At 38.7% G+C, this 19,948-nt stretch overlaps 2 protein-coding genes across 2 annotated transcripts in view; both read left to right on the top strand.

Annotated features, from left to right (window-relative positions):
* LOC103366998 (photoreceptor-specific nuclear receptor-like) overlaps positions 1 to 5,383 on the top strand; it is an 8,353-nt gene extending 2,970 nt beyond the window's left edge. The window contains exons 2-7 of the mRNA XM_008294878.1: positions 346 to 449; positions 559 to 861; positions 2,165 to 2,343; positions 3,122 to 3,362; positions 4,429 to 4,534; positions 5,251 to 5,383. Of these exons, the coding sequence (XP_008293100.1) occupies positions 346 to 449; positions 559 to 861; positions 2,165 to 2,343; positions 3,122 to 3,362; positions 4,429 to 4,534; positions 5,251 to 5,383 (1,066 nt within the window). The remainder of the gene's footprint in view (positions 1 to 345; positions 450 to 558; positions 862 to 2,164; positions 2,344 to 3,121; positions 3,363 to 4,428; positions 4,535 to 5,250) is intronic.
* A 3,998-nt stretch (positions 5,384 to 9,381) lies between these two features.
* Positions 9,382 to 19,948, top strand: part of LOC103366994 (stimulated by retinoic acid gene 6 protein homolog) — a 14,100-nt gene continuing 3,533 nt past the window's right edge. The window contains exons 1-14 of the mRNA XM_008294874.1: positions 9,382 to 9,476; positions 9,780 to 9,846; positions 12,488 to 12,573; positions 12,828 to 12,967; positions 13,416 to 13,582; positions 14,896 to 15,003; positions 16,006 to 16,073; positions 17,242 to 17,321; positions 17,434 to 17,495; positions 17,569 to 17,731; positions 17,817 to 17,892; positions 18,578 to 18,711; positions 19,544 to 19,661; positions 19,747 to 19,848. Of these exons, the coding sequence (XP_008293096.1) occupies positions 9,382 to 9,476; positions 9,780 to 9,846; positions 12,488 to 12,573; positions 12,828 to 12,967; positions 13,416 to 13,582; positions 14,896 to 15,003; positions 16,006 to 16,073; positions 17,242 to 17,321; positions 17,434 to 17,495; positions 17,569 to 17,731; positions 17,817 to 17,892; positions 18,578 to 18,711; positions 19,544 to 19,661; positions 19,747 to 19,848 (1,466 nt within the window). The remainder of the gene's footprint in view (positions 9,477 to 9,779; positions 9,847 to 12,487; positions 12,574 to 12,827; positions 12,968 to 13,415; positions 13,583 to 14,895; positions 15,004 to 16,005; positions 16,074 to 17,241; positions 17,322 to 17,433; positions 17,496 to 17,568; positions 17,732 to 17,816; positions 17,893 to 18,577; positions 18,712 to 19,543; positions 19,662 to 19,746; positions 19,849 to 19,948) is intronic.

Raw genomic sequence — 19,948 nt, 5'->3', positions numbered from 1 at the left:
CAAATACATTTATTTTTAGATATTATTTGGTTTGTCTGTGTATTAAAAACCCATATTTCAGTTTAAAATCAGGCTCCAGTCCCCTTTTTTAAAATTTTGATGATGGAGTTACTTAGTTTGGATTGTTTATTTCACAAAATGTGTCTTTAATTTGGTCGTTTTGTTAAACTTCAGGTTGAAAGTTAGAAGTTTCTCCACTCTGATTCCTTCACATGGTGCAGAATTTTCCTTGTATGTTCTGTTTGTGTAATTATTCTTCTACAAACTTATGCTGTTTTTCAGTATTCTTTAGTTTTCAAATCAAATATCTGTCACTTCTGAGTACATCCTCCCTTTATTTTGCAGGTGTCAGGCCGGTACCGGCATGTGTCCAGTGGATAAAGCTCATCGGAACCAGTGCCAGGCGTGTCGGCTGAAGAAGTGCCTGCAGGCGGGCATGAACAAGGACGGTGAGTGAGTTTGACAGCAGCAGATAACTCATGAAACACTCGTCTCAGCGTCAGAGACTCCAACGTGAAGCCGTATGAGGTTGTTTCAAGTTTGTCGTCCTGTTTGCAGCCGTGCAGAATGAGCGGCAGCCTCGCAGCACCGCTCAGGTCCGTCTGGACTCCATCGACGTGGACCCCGAGAAGGAGCACCTGGCCACCACCAGGGAGCCCACCTCCTCCTCGTCTTCCTCCTCCTCGTCCTCGTCCTCCTCCTCCTCCGGCGGCTCCGTCATCACGTGGCCCCACATCACCTCCTCCATGTCCATCACCTCCTCCGTGGCCCCCCAGCGCTGCGTCAGCCCCCAGAACAACCACCGCTTCATGGCCAGCCTCATGACGGCCGAGACCTGCGCCAAGCTGGAGCCCGAAGACGGTGAGGAAGATCTGTCAAGTAGAAAGTTCTGCTGTGAATTCAGTCTGCAGCGTCATCGTGTGTCATTCACGTCACATTTATGATCCAAACATGCAGGGAGGCAGCAGAATTTCAAAAGCTTGAGGTTTGAATTGGCTTTTTTTGGGGTATAGCAAACAAATGTGAAAGGTTTGCTCTGTTTAAACAGCGACATGGTGCAGAAAGGTTGTTTAAAGCAGAGACAGTAAAGAGTAAGGCAGTATTGTTGGGTGCACTGTAAAAATAAAAAAAAATCTGTAAAACATTTTGAAAATCTGTCAGCAAGGGAACCAGAAAAAATATGTACAAAACAGAAGAATACTGTAAAGCTCAAGAATGGCCAGCAAATATCTGTAAATAAAGATATTTATAGCTGATTTAAACAGACATTGTTCACAGTTTTGGCCTGTTTTTTAAAATTAGCATTATTTTTTACTTTTTACGACTTATTATCTATAATTTAACAAAACAGGAAAAATCTGTAAAATAATAAAAGTACATTGTTTAAAAGAAATTTGTGTTAAAAACAGTAAAAAAAATAAAAAAAAACTAAAAAAAACCCCACAGTGTTGGAGGGACAAAATGGGTGGAGTTGATTTAAAATCTGTGATAGTTTTGTCTCCACTAAGAGCCGGTCTGACACGAGAGGACTTTATCCCTGTTTCACCCGTAAAGATCTCGGACCAGATTTCTCCTCTGATTGTCTGGAGGTGAAACGAGGTTAAATCGGCCTGAAACTGCTGTAGTCTGAGCTCGGCCTTATCGGTGCCGGATGAGGTCACGATGACGCTGTTAACGAAGGAACCGGCATTAAGTTTCTGATAATCAGACAGTCGACAGCTAAGCTCGTATTAGCGTAGTGACAGTTAGAAAAACCAACACGCTAGCAGCCCACCTTACTTTAATGTGATTCTATTTTGTATTTAGCTTCATATAAACTAGAGATTTTGAAGTTTATGTTGTCTGCATTATCCCCAGATTTGATATATTTTTTAAATATAAGGGTTTATATCATCTCTTACTGTCCATTAGCGCTCCAGGCTAATGCAATGCTTGACCTCTTATTTTTCCCGCTTTTTTTTCCCGCTCTTTTTTCCCATTTTTTTTCTCCCACTTTTTTAAAATCAGGAATTCCACATACGTAAATTTATATACAAGGTTTAAATTTCTTACCATTTAGAATCACTGAACCAAACCTAAACACAACAAAAACAGCCTGAGCTTGATCCGTTTGCAGAACATGAACTAATCTGCTCTGACTCTAACCAAATCTGTTCCATTTCAGTTGACGAAAACATCGACGTGACGAGCAATGAGCCGGAGCGAGCGTCCTCGGAGTACCACATGGCTCTGTACCCGTCCAGCTCCGAGAACGTTTACGAGACCTCGGCCCGGCTGCTCTTCATGTCGGTGAAGTGGGCCAAGAACCTGCCGGTGTTTTCCAACCTGCCCTTCAGAGACCAGGTGAGCCTTTAACTCAGTTTGATTTGGAGATTTGCTTTTTTATAGTGTCACTTGTTGCCTTTCCTGTGGCAGATGTTTGTTTTTTGTACATTTCAAGTAAAAGTTCAACAAGTTTAAGTGCAAGATGCTGTTCAATTTCTAACCTGCTTCTTTGGTTGGTTTTAAGATTCACATACTTTATTTGAGATAGTTTTAACATCAGAGAAACAGAAGCGCTGTGGGAGCATCACCAACTGCTACCACTAGTACTACTGGTATTCTGATAGGAGTTGTAAATATATGATTATTGGTTCAGAATAATCATATCATAATAACTTCTGGCATATGGAATTCCATTTCCATTAAAAGAAAAATCATATAAAAAGACTTTAGATGTACAGAATAGTAATTAAAAAAAACAGTAACAAAAAAATGTAGGGCAAGCACAACTCAGAGGTTTTTAGAAATACAATATATTATTATTATTGTAATATTATATTTAAAAAAATATTTCATAAATACAAAATCAGATTTTACTTAGAATTTTGACTCAACTTCTCATTATCCGTGACATTTTTTTTTTTCTTTTTAAATGAGTAAATAAATGCTTTATAAAAGATAAAATTATAGGGCCCTTCCATTATGTGGACACTTTAAAAAGAACATTTATAATTACATTTTGATTTATCATGGTTATATATTTTTCTGGCAGGGATGAGCCTCCATAGTTTCTCCAAAAACAAGAGTTCATGTATCGTCTCTGTCAGATTTTCACCCTGTTGCTCTCCTCGGCTTCCAGGTGATCCTGCTGGAGGAGGCCTGGAGCGAGCTCTTCCTCCTCTGTGCCATCCAGTGGTCTCTGCCCCTGGACAGCTGCCCTCTGCTCTCCCTCCCCGACCTCTGCCCCGGCATGCAGGGCAAAACCAGCTACACCAGCCTGGACCTGCGCCTCCTGCAGGAGGTGTTCAGCCGCTTCAAGGCGCTCGCCGTCGATCCCACCGAGTTCGCCTGCCTCAAGGCCATCGTGCTCTTCAAGCCAGGTGAGGAGGTGAAGCGGTGATCTGCTGCTCAGTCAGTCAGCAGGTTGTCACTGCGATGGCTTCAGCCGTTCGCCTCAGAGGACACATTTTACTGTTGCGCCACCCTGAGGCCAAAGTGTCATCAGATTTATTTAAACCTAGATTTGAATACATACACATATTTTTGTTCTTTGTAAAAAATATTAATTATAATAAAAATCTAAATATTTAAAAACCTTGATCATGGCAATATTTAAATTTTTCATTTTCAGAGTGGTAAAATATCTATTATGGATTTAAAATAATTATTTACTAACAGTTTCTCTGCTAGGGAACCCCACTCCCATGAGAAAAAAAAAACACTAAATCACAGAGTTGCAATAAAAAATAATAATTAAAAAAATATAGATAAGAAAGTACAGGAAGTACAACTGAGAAGCTGTTAGAAATACTTTATATATCAATTGTTTTTAGTTTAAAATTGTTATGTTTATTTTTTAAATATTTGTTTTTTAATAAAATAATCTAATTACAAAAGGCAAAAACAAAAATATGTACAATTTCTCATTTTTTAATGTATAAAGTCTAATTATTATTATTTTTTCAAAGTTATACAGTATATCATGTCACATCAATCAAATTAAATTCTTTATTCTTCTCTTAATTTATAGCAAACTAAAGTCAGAATTCTGTGTTTTTTGATCAGTGTCTAATATAGTATTCTGGCAGGAATGGGCTTCCATAGACATGAACTGCAAAATCCATCCCATAAATTCACACAAGCACAGTATAAATGGTTGTCATAGTTTTGCTCCTGCTTCAACCATTTTGACTTTGAAATAAATTTCACAACATGTTCACTCGGATTTCCTCATAGAAAATAAGTAACAGAGGCCACAGCAACAAAAACAGTCACAACTGAATAAGAAATCACTGACAGTCATGAAAGGTGTGTGAAAAATGAATTTTCTTCTCATTTCTAATAAAAAATGTAGCTAACTATGCTGTCGATATGAATCAGTGTGTTTTTGAGCATGTGATTTCAGTTTACAGACATTTTACAGTGGTGTTTTCATTTCTTCCGCAGAGACTCGCGGTTTGAAAGATCCAGAGCAAGTGGAGAACCTGCAGGATCAGTCTCAGGTCATGTTGGGTCAGCACATCCGCTCACATTACCCGAGTCAACCAGCCAGGTAAGAAACATCACCACATCAGTGCAAGGAAGAAAAACGCACCTCTAAAAACACCGTTAATGAATTTACACCAGTAAATCTGGACTTATCTGTGTTCTTACAATTTGTGACTGAAAAACTTACTAGACCTACTTTTTATTTAAATTTGTAATAGAATGTGGCCAGAACAGCTTTTTTTTTTTAACCAATCTCAAAGAGGAGCCACATCTTTGTTCGGTTAGGAGTCCATTTCTTCCTATAATTGTGGATTTTTTTCTTCTAAATTGAGTTCCTCTCCTGTATGAATGTTTTTTTGAAAATCTTCGAATTGATTCTAAATAATTAAGGACACAATTGTTTACCGAAGATGCTTTAAAATCTATGCAAAATGCAAAATGAGGTGTAGTTACTGTTACGGCCAGCAGGGGGCAACAATGACATGTTCATTTTCTGTGTCAACTTCAACGAACTCATTCATATATGCCCCTTTTAAAAATGATTTTACTCCCATCGTAGCTCATTATTGTTGCTGCAGACCGATAATTAGCTTTACATGACAAATCAACTTCTTGTTTTGTGTAACTTGATCGTCTTCACTGGGAAGTTATTCAAACAAAAATGACAAAGCTGCTGCACACAGTCGTATTTTTTTTAACACTCTGATGAAGTTTTATCCTTCATAGTTCCTTTGTACACACAGATGCTGATTTAATCTTGATTTCTTTGTCTGCGTCCAGGTTTGGAAAGCTGCTCCTCCTCCTGCCGTCGCTGCGTTTCGTGAACTCGGAGCGAATAGAGCTGCTGTTCTTCCACAGGACCATCGGAAACACTCCCATGGAGAAGCTGCTGTGTGACATGTTCAAAAACTAAAAGCGCTGCGGTCGCCTGACGCGTACTTGCTTTGTATTACTGTATACATATCAGAGATTCTGCGTGCTGTTATTTTTGTAAAGGCCACTTTATTATTGTTTGTTTGTTGTTTCCACATCTGTTCATTCTGAGAGAGAGAGACAAAAAAAATGCAGTTCAGATCTCGTCATCATGCTTGCTGTCTAATTGTGTCATATTTAGACTTTGATTTGTGTCTAAAATGACTCTCGACTAGTTTTTCTTTATTTTTGTGTTGTTTTTTTTCTCCTAAAAAAAACCGACATGGCAGATCTTTATTTGTTTGGTGATAGATTGACTGTATAACTGTTGTATTCATGTTGTCATGCCTTGATGAAGTAAAAAAAAAAATGCTCTGACAGCTTTTGTGTGGAATATTTCATTACGTAGAGATAAACGGGGGGTTTGGAGAGACGTGGAGCCTCGGTTCTGCTCAGAATCCACCACACAGCGCCCTCTTCTGTCTGGTTCACCACAAAATAAAAGCCCACGTGCATCCTGAACATGACCTCTTTAGCATTAAATGTAGCTGCAAGTTGAGTCCCTTCAATCTAAGTTTCCTTCTTTGCTTCGTTAGAAACAGGCACAGTTTGGATAGATTCCAATTGTGTGGAGTCAGGAGCCTGTTGAAGACATTTCTGGGACGAGCTGGAGTTCAGGTAATAAACTCGATGCTGTGCTGACATCTTGTTAAGAGACGATGATGCTTACAGAGGAGGATGAGGAGGGTCAGATGAGACACTGCTCTCATGTTGTGGCTCTTTGTTTTCTTCCCAGCAGTGCACATTGGTTACTCTTCAACTTTACAGACATGATTTCAAGAGTGCCTGAACTGAACTAAAATATCATCCATCCATCCATCCATCCATCCATCCATCCATTATCTATCCACCGCTTGATCCTCACTAGGGTTGTGAGGGGCTGGAATCTATCCCAGCTGACTCAGGGTGAAGGTCAGCAGTCTATCACAGGAACTAAAATATCAGTTTAATGGTAAAATAAAACTGGTTTGCAAAGATCGAACGCAACAATCAGTCCCTTCTAATAACCACATATGTAGGAACGAAGCTTATGAGAAGACAAAATGCAATCAGTCCCAAAAACAAAATTAGAAAACATGAAAAATGCATTAATGAATTTAATCAGATTAATCTGAGGAGTCACTGAAGTTCCTGCAGTCAACTTGTGATGCCTTTTTATTAACAGTCTTTAAAGAATAAGTAAATCTTTGAGGGTTCAGTGTGTTTTTCTTTCTATTGTTCTGGGTTTTCTCTTCTAAAATAAGTGTCTGTATTAATCTTTTTTTGTTGCAGGATCTTGTGCTTTGATTTTAAATGATTAATGCAAAAATTGCTTCCTATAGATCAGGGGTGTCCAATCCTGGTCCTCGAGGGCCGCAATCCTGCAAGTATTAGATGTTTCCCTCTTCAAACACACCTGATTCAAATGATCAGGGTCGTTATCAGGCTTCTGCAGAGCTTGATGATGAGCTGATCATTTGAATCAGGTGTGCTGGACGAGGGAAACATCTAAAACATGCAGCATTGCGGCCCTCGAGGACCAGAGTTCGACACCCCTGCTATAGATGCTTTAAAACTGATGCAAAATACAATATCTATCAAATTTATGAGATTTAATTTAAAAAAAAAAAATAAACAGTCTGCCATGAAATTATCCCTTTTTTTTGTATATTCTTCACTGCAAATTTTAGGACAACAACAAAAAGACCTCCAACAACATTTGGATTCCTTGCAGCACTAAACAGGAGCTTTTTGAAGTTTTTAAAGCTGAACTTTTCAGTTTCTGCTGATGAACCTCAGATAAAAGCAATCTCCTCTCCTCTAAACCTTCTCCTTTGTTTATTGTAAATTAATTTGACAACACTCACATTTAAGTTGTTCATTCTGAGGAGAAGCTATCCGAAGCAACTTCCCACCTATCTGCACACTTACACCTGTACAGTTAATTTATTAAATTAAAACGCTTTTCACTTTGAAATAAGATGCAAAATCCGTCATTTGTGGTTGAATCGAGAGCTGCTGCACCTCAACCAAATGCCAGCCCGATAAGAGACGTCACTCAGCTTCACTTCACCGTTTGATTCAAAGCATCAGAGAGACTCAACAGAGGAGCAGAACTCCGGCTGCATTTAACGGACACATCAAACACACTTCTCACTGTCGCCATGCAGTGCTGCAACTCCAAAAAGATGATTAAACGAGGGAGAAAAGGAAGTTAACAGCTTTGATTTTAGTCAGGTTATTTGTTATTCGAAGACTAAACTTGAGCTCTAATTCTGGAGCAGACAGGAATAGCATCCGGCACATCAGCGGTGGACTTTTTATGCTGAAACTGAGCGCTGTGGGTCTCATGTTCGGCCTCCGGACGTCAGAAATCCTGGGATCAGATCGGCCGGCCCTCTGTCATATGAGGGAGCTCGGATTATGAAACTTTGAACTCCCACTGGGGATTCATCTGCAGCAAAGTGTGCTGCTTTTAAACTCCACAGAGGCTGAGGACAGAAATTTAAACATCATTTGTAAACTTTGCATCTCCTCTGATCAGCAGCTCTGGATGCTCTTCATTCAGTCTCTTCACGTCTTGTTTCTACATTATGAAAGTGATGCTGAAGCGAGGCTTTACCTCACGTGTCGACATTCTCATTTTGACCTTCGCTAAGCTCGTTTCACACAAAGGTAGCCCCTGTTCAAATGAGAGATTTTCATCTTATTATGAGATTAGTCTCTTGAGTAACAGGCAGAGGGAGGCAAACAGGTTAGCGCCACGTTGCAGCGCAAAAAATGACATTATTCAACCTCACAGTGGTGCCGGGGTACAGAAACCACAAGACTTCACAGAGTGTTAGACATTAAAACTGTCCCTGCACGAAGCAAATCAAGAACATGAGGTTTTTACTTTTGGTTTTGGAGCGAAAGCTTCCATCTTCATCAGTAAGATTTAAAAAACTGAGGCACATATAAAGGAAGTTAGTAGGATGGCCTTCTTTCATCTACGTTATATTGTAAAAATCAGGAATATGTTGTCTCAGAGTGATGCTGAGAAACTAGTCCATGCATTTATAACGTCTAGACTGGACTATTGTAACTATCAGGATGTCCCCGGGGGTTTGGTTCCTTCCCACCGTTGTTGACCGTTTGCTCAGAGGGAGTCCAAAGGCATCTTTGGATTGTTGGTTCCCTGTTTAAGTTTTTAAGTTCTGTATCTTTCTATGATAAGCGCTGTGAGATGGCACATGTTGTAAACTGCCATATATAAATAGAATTTAATTAAATTTCCAGCTCAAGGCTCTCTCTGTTTCTCTGTTTCTCTGTTTCCATCCCCCAGTTTTTCTCTCGGCACCGTCTCTGTGACATAAAAGATTATAACAACTGAACCAACGTCCTACTTGAAGGTTTTTCCAGGAACATCCAGCTGAAGACCCAGAACTCATTGGAGCGGTTCTGTATCTCATCTGGCCTGGGAACAGTTTAGGATCCATCTGGAAGAACTGGAGGAAGAAAACGCTCCTGACTTCCTGATTAAGAAGCACTAGATTCAGTTTAACCACCCAAAGACTGTAACAGTGCAAAACCATAAGAATCACAACAACCATAACTTCAACACCTGCTTTTTTAAAAAATTTTTTAACCGTCACTCGACATTTTTAACTGCACGGTCTTCACCAACATTTTGCTCTAATAAATGACATTTGAATATCCTGAATAAGTATTCAGACAGTTCTTTCCTCTCCCCCGTGCTGCTGAACCTGCCCTCCTCCCTCCCCTCGGTGCAGCCCTTAATCTGCAGCTCTTAGTCGAGCTGGAATGTTTTCGAGGTGTTTGGGCCAAACTGTCCGACACGCTGCAGCACCGGCAGACGGCTGGTCGAAGCTCCCCGACCGACCGCAGGAGGCTCTGGAGGAGGCCTCTGGATCTGGATCAGTCCTGCTCTCACCTGTTTGAACAGACCGAACCGCTGCGATGAATCAAAGCAAGGTTGAGTTTGAGCCTTTTGAATATTCCTACTACGATTACTCCGACTGGTACAACGCAGAGCCCACAACACCGCCCAAAGAGTGAGTATAAAGACACTGAAGGTGTCAGATGGGGTCAGGGTGGAAATTTTCAAGTTTTTAAAGGACTGATTCTTTGCAGAAGTAGGTTCTTGGCAGAAAAGTGCAGATTTTTGGTGATTTGTCCAGTTATTTTTGTTTAATTTGCACCATTTAGGCGTAAAAATTAAAATTATCAAAATTAGGATTCATTCAAGAAAGAATTTGTCATAAAGCTTCATAAAAAAATCATAAAATGTCTGTCTTCCACACACATTTGCAGGCATGTGGTTCTATTTTGGTAATATACTTTCCTTTTCCCCGCAGAGTTATTTTACCATGCGACCCTACAGCAGACGACAAACTCTTCCACATATGCATCCTGTCGATATCTGTAAGTATATTTGCTTCAGTGTGATTTCTATTCATTGTGTATGAAATGTAAGAGATGTTAGTTAGTTATGGCCCGAAAGTGTGACTTTTTTCAATTAAAAAAAAGCAAAAAATTGGAGAAAAGTCTGAAAACAAAAATGTAGTTTGGTGTTGGGACAGTAAATGTAGTATTTAGTCATCACTAGTTGATGTGGGAACTTAGCAACTACAAGCTAGTTTTATTATTATTATTAATAATAATAATAATAATAATAATAATAATAATAATAATAATAATAATAATAATGCCAATACACTTTTATTTCTACAGCACCTTTAAACACTGGAGTTGAACGGTGCTTTACTGAACATTCATGGATACAAAGTCATAGAAAACAACAATAAAACATTAAAAGAAGGCCATGAAACACAAGGAAAGACAGAAATGATTAACATGTGAAGGAGATCTTGGGGCTAAAACAGTAAAAGCTTATTAAAGCGGGCTGCAGCACTAAAACTAAAGGAATGTCCGAGACAGTTGCATCACAGCTGTTGCTCCTCCCACCGCTGCAGCCATCTTGCTCAGGTCGGCTATTTCAGAACATCAGGTTTCTAGTTAATGAAGAGACAGAGAGAAATAACGGAAATGTCAGCGTCCATCTTGACATAAAAACTGCTTATAAAAAAAGACACTTTGACTTTCTCTCTTTTTTCTATTGTTTTTTTTCTTAAATATTTGTCCTTTTTATAGTGTCTTATTGCCATTGCACAGCCTTGAGAAACCTTGTGTTTCACTGCATGTACTACGTGACACATAGAAACCCTTGATTTTGATCTAAAGTTCGGTGCATTTGCAACAAAATCAGGTTAAAGCCAAACTCCTGCTACTCGTGTGCAGAGTTTTACCGTCAGTGCAGCATGATTGGCTGGATGCTTCCTGGTTTGGCGGTGATAAAGCAGACAACGGGCTTTTTGCTGATTTATAAACTTTGAAATCAAGTTCCCTTCCTGTGCAAATCGGATTTGGGGTTGTTTTGTTTTCTCTGCACCCGATTCAGCATCGTGTTGCTACTCAGCCCAGTTTGTTGGGAAATCAAAAGTGTTACATCATTTTTAGGCACCATGTCATAGGACCAGATTGGATGTCGTCACTTGAGGGAGGAATTTAGGGCAGATATGAAGAAGATGCTACAAATTTCTGTTTTCAATGATCTGACAGCTTCGACCACAACTTTAACTCCACCGGTACAAAAACAAAGAAAAACTCCACTTCTATGAGAACTTAGGAAACAGAACGATGGAGGTTTGTTCTGTTGGCCTGTACGGTGAATTTTACACATCTGTAGATTCTCAGGCGTCCAGCTTCAGTAAAAAGAAACTGGACTAGTTTTTTTTTTAAGTTCTTGAAGACATTTAAGTTTACTCAGAGGCCTCTTGGATTAAAGTGAAATGTCTTGAAGAGAAATCCAGTTGCGTTTTATCATCGAAGCTCCAGGAATTAAGCTGTAGATGTTAAAGAGGAGATGACTGCTTCAGTCATTTTCATTTATTTGCATCAAGACCCCAGCAGCAGATTTTCAGGCCACGTTAGATCTAATTACCCTGCAGTCGGCACGTTTTTCTGCCCGGAAAGATTTTCTAAAAGTTCTTAAGGGTTGCTGCAATAGAAAGCATCTTCTTATGTAACAGTCTTATTGGCAGATTGTATGTGTTTATAATTAGTAACAGCTAATTTCTAACATGTAAACCTCTAAACACTTACACTAAAACAACTACTTTGAATATGAACAGCAAGAGCAGATTCAGTCTTTTCCCTACGGCCCTTCTAAACAGTTATAAGTGGAAAACAGTGAATTTTGTTCAGAAGTCGTCTTCTGTCAAATCCCTCGCTGCTTTTTTTCTGCCTTTGCTTCAAACAGATTCTCACTTTAATGATGTTTGCTCTCATTTTGCCTTCACCCAACTACAAGAGAAGTCCACTTAAACTCAGACAGATGCTCATGCTGTACACCGAATGAACGTGGCCCACTTTCTTTGTTCAGTTAATAATGTGAAATAAGCTGCGGCAGCTTATTTGGCTGCAGCTCATCAGACGTAACAAGATGCATTTTCCTCAGAACGAGGTTCTTCTGACAAACATTGAGTCTTCGTATCTACAATGCTGCATTATTTCATAAAGACTGTCTGAGCTGCTGTAGCTGGAAAACTGTCAGTAGCTTAAATAATCAGGATTATGTCAGTTGTGTAATTGTTATAATTGATAAAATGTGTTATTTTACATATATTTGCTTTATTACATCAATAGTTTTTCAAGATTTTGGTGCAACAACCAACAGCTTTCAAACAAACACAGAGTTTGCACAAAACTTAAGTGATGAAATGTGTCTGAATAAGGTTCTACTTTGGCAAAATAAAACATTCAAACTCAAAGTCCAGTTACAGAGCTTTAAACCATTTTTGTTATTAAATGTGCAAAAGTCTGAATCTGCTTTTCCAGCCTTTCTGGAGGAAACTGGGACTAAATTAATGCTTAAATCCATTTTATTCTAATACGTATCATGTAAAAACTGTATAATACGAATACATTAATAACTCAGATGTAGAAAAGCTTTAATATTTGAGGCCTAACAGAAGTCCTGATGATTTTTTTTCCGTCCTTGCAGCTGGTGATCATGCTGATCCTGGCAGTTCTCACCAGGAAAAACAAGCTCTGTCAGGGATTCACTAGAGGATCCTCCAGCATCTTCAGGTGAATGTCTTCGTCTTTCACTTTATAGATACATGCAGTTTTGTTGTTTTCCACATCCAAGGGAATCTGTGCAGTGTCTGAATGTCCACATGTGGAAGAATCTGTACGACAGCAACAGTTCTGACTGATGTTTCCTACATAAAACACTGCAAATGTCCCCACTGTCGGATGAATAAAGGCTCATCTCATCCTATTTGGAAAGGCTGAAGATTTTTAGTCTCAGATGATCTGAATGTTCCTGTGTGATCCTTCAGTCCTGCAAACTTTCTGGACCAGACTCAGAAAAAAGGGCTCGTCATGGCTGTGTTTGGACTCGTGTTCAGCAAGCTGGCGATGCTGGTGATCAGTCCGGACCCTCTGCCGTTCTGCAAAGACACTCCGGCAGAGATTAAAGGTGGATATCTGCACATTTGTTTATCCTCAATGTATCCTCAATATATATGTGTCTTGAATTTTATCTGTAGTCATTATGGTTATTTTAAATTCTGACACAATCCATTAATGATGTGCCTTAAAATCTAAATTCAATCACTCACAGCACAAAGTGAAGCCACAAGTGTTTAGTTTGAACATATTAACATCGTTTTTGCCCCCAGTGGTCATAAAAACACCAACTATAAACACTAGAAAATCAGAGCAGCTTTTATTGAAGTTTCATTACATTTAAGAAGAATCACCTTTAAGCTTGTAAATAGAACAAACCGAGGAGTTTTAAGGCACCTTGAGTTAATTTAAAGAAAAAAAAAAAGCTTTGTGGAGCAGCTTTCTGTTTTGTCATAATTGCATATTCGAGGTTAAAAGCCAGATATTCTTTCTTTTTTTAAAAATCTCTCGTTTGCCAGAGTACATGAAGATCATCTCCATCTTCTACTACCCGGTGCTGTATTTCCCTCTGTTGGTTTGCGGCACTCTGCAGCACAAAGCAGGTTACGTGTTTGGGACGATTCTCTCCTTCAGTCACTTCGGGGTTCTTCTTTGGCAGAAGTTCGACTGTCCAAAGACTCCAGAGGTGAGACGCCGGTGATATGTTGATGTTCAGAGGGGATAATATCAATAAAATCTAACTCTTTTTTATCAAAATATTAAGATATTAGGTGATACAACCCTCAGAAACACCTATTTTCACCTATTCTAACACCTGAAATCTTCACATTTATGTAAAAATCACATAAAATTCTGGTGTTGCCACAAAGCAGCTCCGTCTGAAGGTCGGTAAAATGACATCGTCTGATGGTTTCTGTCTCCCACCCATGTTCCTCATCTGGTTCTACATCAGAGAATTTGAAAATGTTTGATGTTGTGCCGTCTGATGGTTGATTTTTAAGCTGTAATACCAGATTTTTAAAACAACTTGGGGTAAGTAGAGCAGACAGAGTTTTGTTTTCTTTCCCACCATCGCCCAGTGCTGCTCAAATGGACTCCAAAAGAACTCTTTGGAGTTGTTGGGTTCCCGGTATGAGGTCTTCACCGTACCATGTAAAGTGCCTTGAGATGACATATGCTGTGAATTATTATATTTATGGAATTTAATTCACTCTTTGTTGTTTCGTCCTGTACGGTTTGTTTATTGGCATTTTTTTTAGCTTTTTTTTTTGTGCCTGAAACTGCTTCCTGCCTCCCAACCAAAAGCTTTATGTAATTAATCCAAACCAAGACGGAGAAAAAAGTCTGGTGAAGTCGAGTCTCACAAAAAAATATTGTGAAAATGTATTCCTTCCAAACAACGCTGTAACATATCCTTGGGATGGGATCACTTAGTGTTTAGTGTTTGCGTGAGTGCACTTTAACCCAAAGCACCATCTCTTCCTAAAGCTGATGTAGTTTTACAGTGTAAATAAGCACAAACAGGGACTTCAAATGACAAAACAGTGACTGAAAGTGAAAGCAAACAGTGAGTAAATATGTCAAAAAAGAGATGGGCTCCTGCAGAGCTCAAACTCTGTTGGTCCTGGATTCAAGAAATTAGGATTTTTTTGTGCAAAATGCAAGAAATTGAAAAGTCATGTGACGTGAAACACAAACGTCTCATAATTATTCTGCCTTCATACACATGTTGTTGTCAGACTGCATTGTGTGGTGATAAATCTCTGGTTTTGTGACGATTATTAGCCCCAGTTACATCACAGGTAATAATTTAATCTACTATTGATTACTGCAGCTTTAATGTTTGGTCGAAAATACTGAAAATGTTGCCTCTCAGGAACCATTTTTTTTCTTTTATGTTTTATTGCCAAACAACACAATTCCATAAAACCACAAACAAAGGGCAAATAAAACTGAACATTTTAAGATATTCATTTTTTTAATCTTCTATCCTCACAGATCTATAAGTTCTACGCCCTGCTGGCCAGTCTGCCTCAGCTGTGCTGCCTGGCTTATCTCTGTGTGCAGTTTCCTTTGCTGTTCGTCAAAGGACCAAAGACTGACGAGGTGAGAAATAAAACACCAACACAGACATTAACACGCTGAAAAACTATAAATATATCACTTGTCATGTTTTTCATGGAGTTTAAACGGATCTCAGTCCGTCTGTGCTGCAGCTGAACAAAGAGAAGGTGAACTACGTAAAACAGAGGCGTGATTAACAGTAAGCAGCTTGTGCAGAGCAGAAAGGCTTTCACTGAGCAGATTATGACGAGAGAGGTGATATTTGTTTTTAGCCTTTTCTAACGTATTAATGCAACAGAGACTTTTGTTTCAGCAGCAGGTTTAATCTGTCTACGTGTTTTCTTAAATAAACAAACAGGAGAAACAGCATTAATTCACTCACTAGTCTTTTCGACTTCTTCTTGTTTAAAAGTCATAGTTTGTGCTCCTCCACTGAGAGTTACAGTTGTTTTCAGGAATGTGTGGTGTTAAGACTCCAGAATGAACAGAATAACAGAATAAAGGTGTAATCAGCATTAACTTTAAGTTCATTTTAACTGTATTTATCTGTAAATCTCAACATTTTCCTCTTTGAAAATGTACCAACAATGCAGTGAATTGCAGACATGTACCATAAATAACAGCGTGTCTTCATATTTATGATCCAGAATTGAGATTTGCCAACATTTAAAAATGCATAAAGAACACCTAAACAATAAAAGAACAGAAGGCACGTTACATCTTTATGGGTCAGGAGTGTCTGACAAACTGGAGTCTATTAAAAATATTGAGCAAACCAAGAAAAAATTATTTAACTCAGTGGAAAAAAGCAAGAAATCACTGAACTGTGGTGTGAAAGTGTTTCATTCAATTCACATATTGAATTTAATTCAACAGTAATTCTTGTTTTGGGCTCTAAAAAGCATCACATTTACAGCATTTAACTGTATTTTTTTTGGCATTGTTAGGATTTGGCTGCATTTTTACAGTAATTTATTGCAAGTTGAAACGATGCCGTTATTATAGAAATTAAAACTCACATATTTAAATATTTTTTTCTGTCAGGACCTGGACAGCAGCTACTACACCAACTATGTGAAGGCGCTTCTCAAGAAAAAGTCCTCGGCCTCCAGGTGGGTGGAGATAAAACTCATATTTATGTTACTGGAGTCAGTCAAAGGTCCTCATGAGCAGCCTGATGGTTCATATGATGTGTTCATTGGTTAAATAAGGAGAAACATTTATGATTGTTGTCCATCAGCAGATAATGTGTTCAAATGTGATGTTTATTTTTATTATTAGTCACATACAAAATGTCCTTTCTGACAAAGTTGATATTTGTGTAGACTGAGGTGTACATTTCAGGTTTTATTGTACATAATATATATATTTTATGTCTCTGCACCAGTGAAAGCTGTGGTCAGGTTGTCTGTCCACATGTTCCAGTTCTTGTGAGGATGACATGTCTTGATTTGGCACAAATGTTTACTGGAGCTAAAGGATGAACTGATTAGATTTTGGAGGTCGAAGGTCATCGTGTCCTTCACGTCCATCCCAGTCTTGTGAACGCAATAAATCACCTTAAATGAATTTCTGACAATTTGACATAAACATAGTGTTGGCGTTGTGAACTGAGTGCTGTAAATTGAGCCGCTGCTTTTTCACATGCTTTAAATACTGCAGCTTAGACCATGCTGCGGCTAATTTATGGATTTTTGCGATTTTTATGAATTTGCCTCGAGACGAAAGTGACATTGAGGGGGACAACAAAAGAGAGACTGAGGAAGTGTGTGGGTGTGGCTTATATTCAGGTGCGCTCAATAGTCCAGAATGTACGGTGGACTTTGTTCATAAAATGTGTCTTTGGCCTTAAATCAAGAATCAATACGATAATTATGACATTTTTTTTTCACACAAATGTCAAACAAAGCTCAGTATTGAAGTGAAAGGTCAAAGGTCAGCTTCACTGTGAGTTTATAATGTTCTGCAAAAACACTTTTTCTGGCAGTCATTCAACACCATCACTCAGAAACAGAAGGAGAGATCATCACCATCGTTCACATTTGGCCAGATACCTAATTTGGGACACAACTATTAAATTATTCCTTTACTACATGGACGTAAACTGCGTCTTCATTGGTTTTGCTGAGGCGTACCAGTGCAAGGTGGCGGTGATTAGGAAGCCATTTCTTGGGTGGTTTCTCTGTTTCTATCTTGAAAAGTGATTCTCTGTTGTTCTAAATTAAAAATATTCATATTGTACGTGACTAACATGATCTGCTTTCTGTTTACATCGCGTAGTTCTTCAGCTACAGACAAACCGACGCTGCTACAGAGAATACTGGAGGTGCCCAAGAGTTATATCTACGTACCTGAGAAAGGTGAGCGTCCTCACACAAATGTAGTTTTTACAAAATGTATATCACTTGAGCTCATGTTTTTAAGGTTCAAGCTTTGACGTGATGCAGTAAAAATGATTTTTTGGTCTTTCAGTGTTCCGTTTTCCTCTGAAGCTGGCCGTGTCTCTGTTTGTCACCTGTGTGGCCATTTATCATGTAAGTTCTCACCTTTTAAATCACTCATAATCAGAGCTGCTCAGGATGAAGACATGGTGTTTGTCCTCCTCAGACGGCCCTGCTGCTGGTCGTCCTGGTGGTTCCTACTCTCCACATAGTCCGAGCCGGTATCGATGAGAACATCGCCTTCCTCCTGTTGGGCTTTGGAATCGTCCTATCAGACGACAGGATGGAGGTGGTCAGGATCGTCACGTTCTACACGTGGCTGCTGGAAGGTTTGAGCAAAGTCACCGTTTTTTTTCTCTGCAAATTAACCAAATATGAACCAGAAACTCATTTTGTTTTCCTTCGTGTCATCAGTGTGCTACCTCTGTGCGATGACGCTGTCCTGTCTGGTCAGCCTGATTATGCTCACGAGGTCCATGGTCCTCCACAGGTACGAGTCTCTGCTCGCACAAAAACGCATTTTCTTTATAAAACATTTGGATTTGAGAGCTTAGTTTTAATTAAAAGCTCAATATTGCTCCTATAATTTCCTATTCTATTGTTTTTTTGTATATAATTTTAAATATTTTAACTTTTTATTTCTTGCATATCAGACTAAATAATACAAACATTATTTACAAGCCTCAGAAGACAGAGATTTTTACCTTCAAGTTTTAAGACTTTAATGTCTCGTGTCAGTTTCATGTCCAGTCCGAGTGCTGAAATTACAAGAACAATGCCGGTAGTCTGAAATTCATGCAGCTGCGTTGGTTTATTATCTTTAGACTTTTTGACAAAGGATCTTCTAAAATTGAGTTTAGGCTTCAACAGTTAAGGATCGAGAGTTTCACAGGCAGCTGTTACTGACTTTTAGATCGTTAGCTTTACTTTCAGTGTCTTAAACCAAAAAAAAGACTGTTGGTGACCTTCACAATAATTTATTCTTGTGTGTGTGAAACTGTTGTGACTTTGAGAAAAACGCTGCTGGTTGTTGCATGATTTTAATATATTGTAATATATTTTAATACATTCTCTCTCTAGAGAAAAAGAACAAATGACAGTTTATTTATAATATTAACACATAAATTCATGACAAGCGGATCCACTTCTACGTCACTTGTTTTAATTGATTTCAGATCCAACCTGAAGGGACTGTACAAGGGAGACATTTACAACGTCTGTAACAGCCAGAAGACGGTCCGTCCGTCCAGAGCCGGAGTGGTCTGCTGGATGGGCCTGACGGGGTACCAGGCCGCTGTCGTCTGCCTCGGTAATAAACCGCAAAACCATCACTGAATTTAGCTTCATTCAACTGTAAAGCTGGCTGCTGCATTTTTTTTATAAAAGACTGAAAACCAGCTTTAAATCATTATTAATGACAGAAATCATCTATCAAAGCCTGAAGTGTTGGATTCTTATATTGTCACAAACACTCTGCGGTTTATGACAGAGAGCTACTGTGTATTAATGCACTGCTGGAAATGCACTGTTTGAGTAATGAAACTGAAATTAAACTGGATTTGTGAGTCATTTTGAAAGATTTACAGCCAGAGAGCCAATAACAGATTAAAATGGTCTGAAAAGAGACAGAATAACGTGTTGGTTTTGGTCTTTTTATTCATTTAATTAATAAAAATCATGGCACCTCTTCTTTAAACTACAGCGCACTGAATATATAGAAAGGTAAATAAGTTTAAAGCATTTAGATGTTTGACCACATGTTCTTATGCATGAACATAACATGCAATGTCTTTATTTCCATTTTTTGTTTAAGGATTTTTTCTATTTTTACATAATGTTTCGTATCACATCTTATTGTTTTTGCAGACTCTTGTTACTTTACATTTCACTGCTATACTTTTGAGCATGTGACACATTTTAAACAAAGCAAAAAACTGGAATTAATTCTTTTTGTCACATCAAAAGTCATTTTGAATTTTCTGCTTTCTCTGACGAAAAATGCTGTGAAGGAAAAACTATGAGTCATTTTGGAAATCAGGTTGAAATGCAGATAAACGGTTTCTCTAAAGCTTCTTTGAGTGTTTTGAAAAGTGCTATGTAAGTACTATTATTATTATAATTATTTTGTTCTTTCTTGGCAGGAATGGCCATTCAGACCGTCGTGTTTTTCATCTGCTTCCTGTTTCTGGTGTTTCTCATCATCGTTCCCATTTTTTACGGCCGGAACCTCATCGTGTTTGAACTTGGAGGAAAGGCCTGGTGAGTCAGCGCTTCAGATTTTTTTATTTACTGATCAAAAGCAGACGTAGTAATATTTTTCTCCTCCATGTTTGTTCTGTCTCAGGCCGGCCTGGGTCACTCTGATCCTGGTCACGGCGCTGCAGCACGTCACCGCTAAGTTCGCCTTCATCAAGAAGGAAGCTGGAACAAGAGACCTGAACAACAGGTACGGCAGCTTATTTCACCTTATTTATAGGAAAATATGTAGTGCTGTATGTTGATTAGATAGTTACTGATTAGTGTAATAATCAGATTTTTATATTTGC

Source organism: Stegastes partitus, unplaced genomic scaffold (genome assembly GCF_000690725.1).
Source record: "Stegastes partitus isolate 25-593 unplaced genomic scaffold, Stegastes_partitus-1.0.2 Scaffold1003, whole genome shotgun sequence".
NCBI classification, from domain to species: Eukaryota; Metazoa; Chordata; class Actinopteri; family Pomacentridae; genus Stegastes; species Stegastes partitus.
The sequence above is the reverse complement of the archived record's forward strand: the minus strand, read 5'-3'. Positions and strand labels throughout refer to the sequence as shown.